General features: G+C 44.7%; 1 protein-coding gene across 1 annotated transcript; it reads right to left on the bottom strand.

Moving 5' to 3' along the window:
- Positions 1-1,909: 1,909 nt before the first annotated feature.
- Positions 1,910-3,679, bottom strand: LOC109571864 (vomeronasal type-1 receptor 4-like). The gene has a single exon (XM_019978379.2). It carries the CDS (start codon positions 2,837-2,839, stop codon positions 1,910-1,912), a length of 930 nt encoding a protein of 309 aa, XP_019833938.2. The 5' UTR covers positions 2,840-3,679.
- Between the last annotated feature and the right edge of the window lie 447 nt (positions 3,680-4,126).

The raw sequence follows: 4,126 nt of genomic DNA, 5'->3' as shown, positions 1-4,126 counted from the left end.
CTACGCTATATCACAACAAACTGGAAAATTCTTAAAGAGATGGGAATACCAAACCACCTTACCTGCCTCCTGAGAAACCTGTATGGAGGTCAAGGCGCAACAGTTAGAACCTTACATGGAACAATAGACTGGTTCAAAACTGGGAAAGGAGTACGTCAAGGCTGTATATTATCACCCTGCTTATTTAACTTATATGCAGAGAACATCATGCAAAATGATGGGCTGGATGAAGCACAAGCTGGTATCAAGACTGCTGCGAGAAATATCAGCAGTCTCAGATATGCAGATGACACCACTCTAATGGCAGAAAGTGAAGAGGAACTAAAAAGCCTCTTGATGAAAGTGAAAGAGGAGAGTGAAAAAGCTGGCTTAAAACTCAACATTCAGAAAACTAAGATCATGGCATCCGGTCCCATCACTTCAGGGCAACTAGAAGGAGAAAAAGTAGAAGCAGCAGCAGGTTTTGTTTTCTTGGGCTCCAAAATCACTGCAGATGGTGACTGCAGCCATGGTGTTAGAAGATGGTTTCTTCTTGGAGGAAAAGCTATGACAAACCTGATCAGCATATTAAAAAGCAAAGACATCTCTTTGTCAACAAAGGACTGTATAGTCAAAGCTATGGCTTTTCCAGTAGTCATGCACAGATGTGAGAGTTGGACCATACAAAAGGCTGACACCGAAGAATTAATGCTTTCGAATTGTGGTGCTGGAGAAGACTCTTGAGAGTCCCTTGAACTGTGAGGAAATCAAATCTATCAATCCTAAAGGAAATCAACCCTGAACATTCATTGGAAGGACTGATGCTCAAACTGAAGGTCCAATACTTTGTCCTGATACGAAGAGCCAACTCACTGAGAAAGACCTTGATGCTGGGAAATATTGAAGGCAAAAGGAGAAGAGGGTGGCAGAGGATGAGCTGGTTGGTTGCCATCACCGATTCAATGGACATGAATTTGAGCAAACTCTGGGAGATAGTGGAGGACAGGGAAACCTGGAGTGCTTCCATAGCAGACCATAGGGTTGCAAAGAGTCAGACACAACTTAGCAACTGTACAACAACAACAAATACTGTATTATTCTGTTGCACAACCAAAACTTCTGTAATGGTATGTGCTAATTCAGTTCAGTTCAGTTCAGTTCAGTCGCACAATCGTGTCCGACTCTTTGCGACCCCATGAATCGCAGCATGTCAGGCCTCCCTGTCCATCACCATCTCCCAGAGTTCACTCAAACTCATGTCCATCGAGTCAGTGATGCCATCCAGCCATCTCATCCTCTGTCGTCCCCTTCTCCTTCTGCCCCCAATCCCTCCCAGCATCAGTCTTTTCCAATGAGTCAACTCTTCACATGAGGTGGCCAAAGTACTGGAGTTTCAGCTTTAGCATCATTCCTCCCAAAGAACACCCAGGGATGATCTCCTTTAGAATGGACTGGTTGGATCTCCTTGCAGTCCAAGGGACTCTCAAGAGTCTTCTCCAATACCACAGTTCAAAGCATCAATTCTTCAGCACTCAGCCTTCTTCACAGTCCAACTCTCACACCCATACATGACCACTGGAAAAACCATAGCCTCGACTAAATGGACCTTTGTTGGCAAAGTAATGTCTCTGCTTTTCAATATGCTATCTAGTTTGGTCATAAATTTTCTTCCAAGGAGTAAGCGTCTTTTAATTTCATGGCTACAATCACTATCTGCAGTGATTTTGGAGCCCAAAAAGATAAAGTCTGACACTGTTTCCACTGTTTCCCCATCTATTTGCCATGAAGTGATGGGACCAGATGCCATGATCTTCGTTTTCTGAATGTTGAGCTTTAAGCTAACTAATTATACTTCAAAATAAACAGTTCTCAGTAGATAGTTATAAAATAGAGAACTTGTAGCTAATATTTAAGCTTCATATTTACTATTTCAGCCATGATGCCTAAAAACCCAAGAGCAGCACCCACGAGTTCTAGGATCCCTCAGGAGCAGCAGTAGGGGGCTAACAGTGGGGAAACATGAAGCCAAAACGTTAGTGGTATGAAGCAACGATAGGCGAAAATCTAAAAATGCAGCAATACACAAAGCAAAAATGCAATCCAGTGTGTAGAAGGTGACGAAGGTGACCACCAGCATCAGGATGGTGTGGGCGGCTCTGGTCTCTGGTGGGTGTCTGTAGTGTCCAGTGGGGGTGTGGATATACTGCACCCTCTGGCGGTGTCTGTGCAGGAGAAGCACCATGGAGCCACTGGACCAGACCACGAGGCCAATAAACATGGCATCAGAGATGGACCATAAGTACAGAAAGCGTGCTTTAGGAGCTGAGGAGGAGCAGAACCACTTGCCATGGTTATCAGTATAGCTGTTTGTACCCTGTGGACCAGTGACTGTCACAGGAACATAGATATTCATTAGGAAACTGAGCAACCAGCAGGCGCAACAGGAAGGACCAATGGCCTTGGGGGCCCTTCCTCTGAGTATCACCCACGCCGCTGTCCTGGGGGTAAGAATGAAGGACTGATAGGTGCTCAGGATGCAGGTGGAGCACAGGGTGCTGCCTCGAGCCACCCTCTGTATGTAATACACAAACTTACACCCGAGACCTGACAGGGGCTTCCTCAAAACAAAAGCTACTATTATGTGGGGAATCCCAGGGGAGAAAATAATCAAAAGATTGGCCACAACCACGTGGGCGAGAATCACATCTGTGGGTCTCATCTTGCAGCCAAGCAAGATCGGAGAGATGGTGTGGAAGAAAAGGATGACATTACCCAGAGCCCCAACCACCATCTGTAACAGAGAGATGGTTTCCAGAACCATCTCCCCTGGGTTTCTCAGGGCATTTCTGTGAATAGCCATGGAGAGGACGTCAGAGTGTCCTGGAGCGGAAAGGGGGCTGAGCTGGTAATGACATCAGAAGTCTTCTTATGCAATCAAAGTGGAAAAGGATTCTTGCATTTTCTGTCTCCTGAGAAGGGAGATGTCATGCTCCACAGGAGGGTCTCAGCCTAGACAACAGGTGCATGGTATCAGTTACAATGTCCCACTTACTATTTTGTATTTATTTCTATTCATTTGTATAAGCTGATGCTCCACTAGCCTGTGAGATCCAGGAACTTGAGAACCATGTCTCTCTTGATCAATAACACAACTGACCAATGCGTGTGTCCTTACACACCAAGTTTCAGTTGCATCCGACTCTTAGTGACCCTGTGGACTGTAGTCGACTGGGCTCCTCTGTCCATGGGATTCTGCATGAAAAATACTGGAAGTGGGTTGCCATGCCCTCCTCAGGGGATCTTCCTGACCCAGGGATTGAACTCGAGTCTCTTATGTCTCCTGCATTGCAAGTGGGGTTTTTTTTTTTTTTTTCCACCAAATAGCACCACCTGGGCAGCCCTGGTTGACCAATAATTGGTGTAAAATACTATGTCCTGAATATACATATTACAGGTGACATGAGAGAAAGACAGTGATATACCCTTCCCCTTTAGAATGTATGATCATCCTGACTATTATAGTAAAATATTAACTTTGAAAAATGAGACAATATTACTGAGATTATAGGAGAGTCTGACTAAATTTAATACAGTTGTCGCTGAACCAGTTGTCCACCTTGGAGAACTCACAGCTCATCAGAGATACAAAAGAACAATAAAACATCAGTCATGCAGTTCTGGCTTCTGCTCCCTCATGGAAGTCAACTTTCTGTCCTAATAATTAAAACACAGAATACTCTGTAAATTCTTGGATTCCTAACAGAGGCGAGAACAGAGGGGAAATCTCTGCTTCCACGATTGGAGAGATGGACAGTGAATAGAAGGGATCGAGGTTATTGGAGCACAGGTTCATGAGGGAAACCCCTCGGACCCAGGGCAGAAAACCCTGAACTTATAATGGATTTATGTAGGCCCTATGGGTTGCTGGAGGCTCTGTGTGGAGAAGTCTGGCACTCAGAAACTCCAGGAAGACCAAGTTATAGGGAGATTCCCACAGTTCTAAGTTTTGTGATTTCTTTGAGGAAAAATCAGTGGAAAAAAAAATCAGTGGCAAAATCTCCTTGTGCTTTCAGTGGGGGTTGGAAGGGGAAAAACCATTTTGAAATACATCAGAGCACGAAGTTCTTCTTAATCTGCCTTTAGGAGA

The sequence above is a fragment of the Bos indicus genome, chromosome 18 (genome assembly GCF_029378745.1).
Source record: "Bos indicus isolate NIAB-ARS_2022 breed Sahiwal x Tharparkar chromosome 18, NIAB-ARS_B.indTharparkar_mat_pri_1.0, whole genome shotgun sequence".
NCBI lineage: Eukaryota > Metazoa > Chordata > Mammalia > Artiodactyla > Bovidae > Bos > Bos indicus.
The sequence above is the reverse complement of the archived record's forward strand: the minus strand, read 5'-3'. Positions and strand labels throughout refer to the sequence as shown.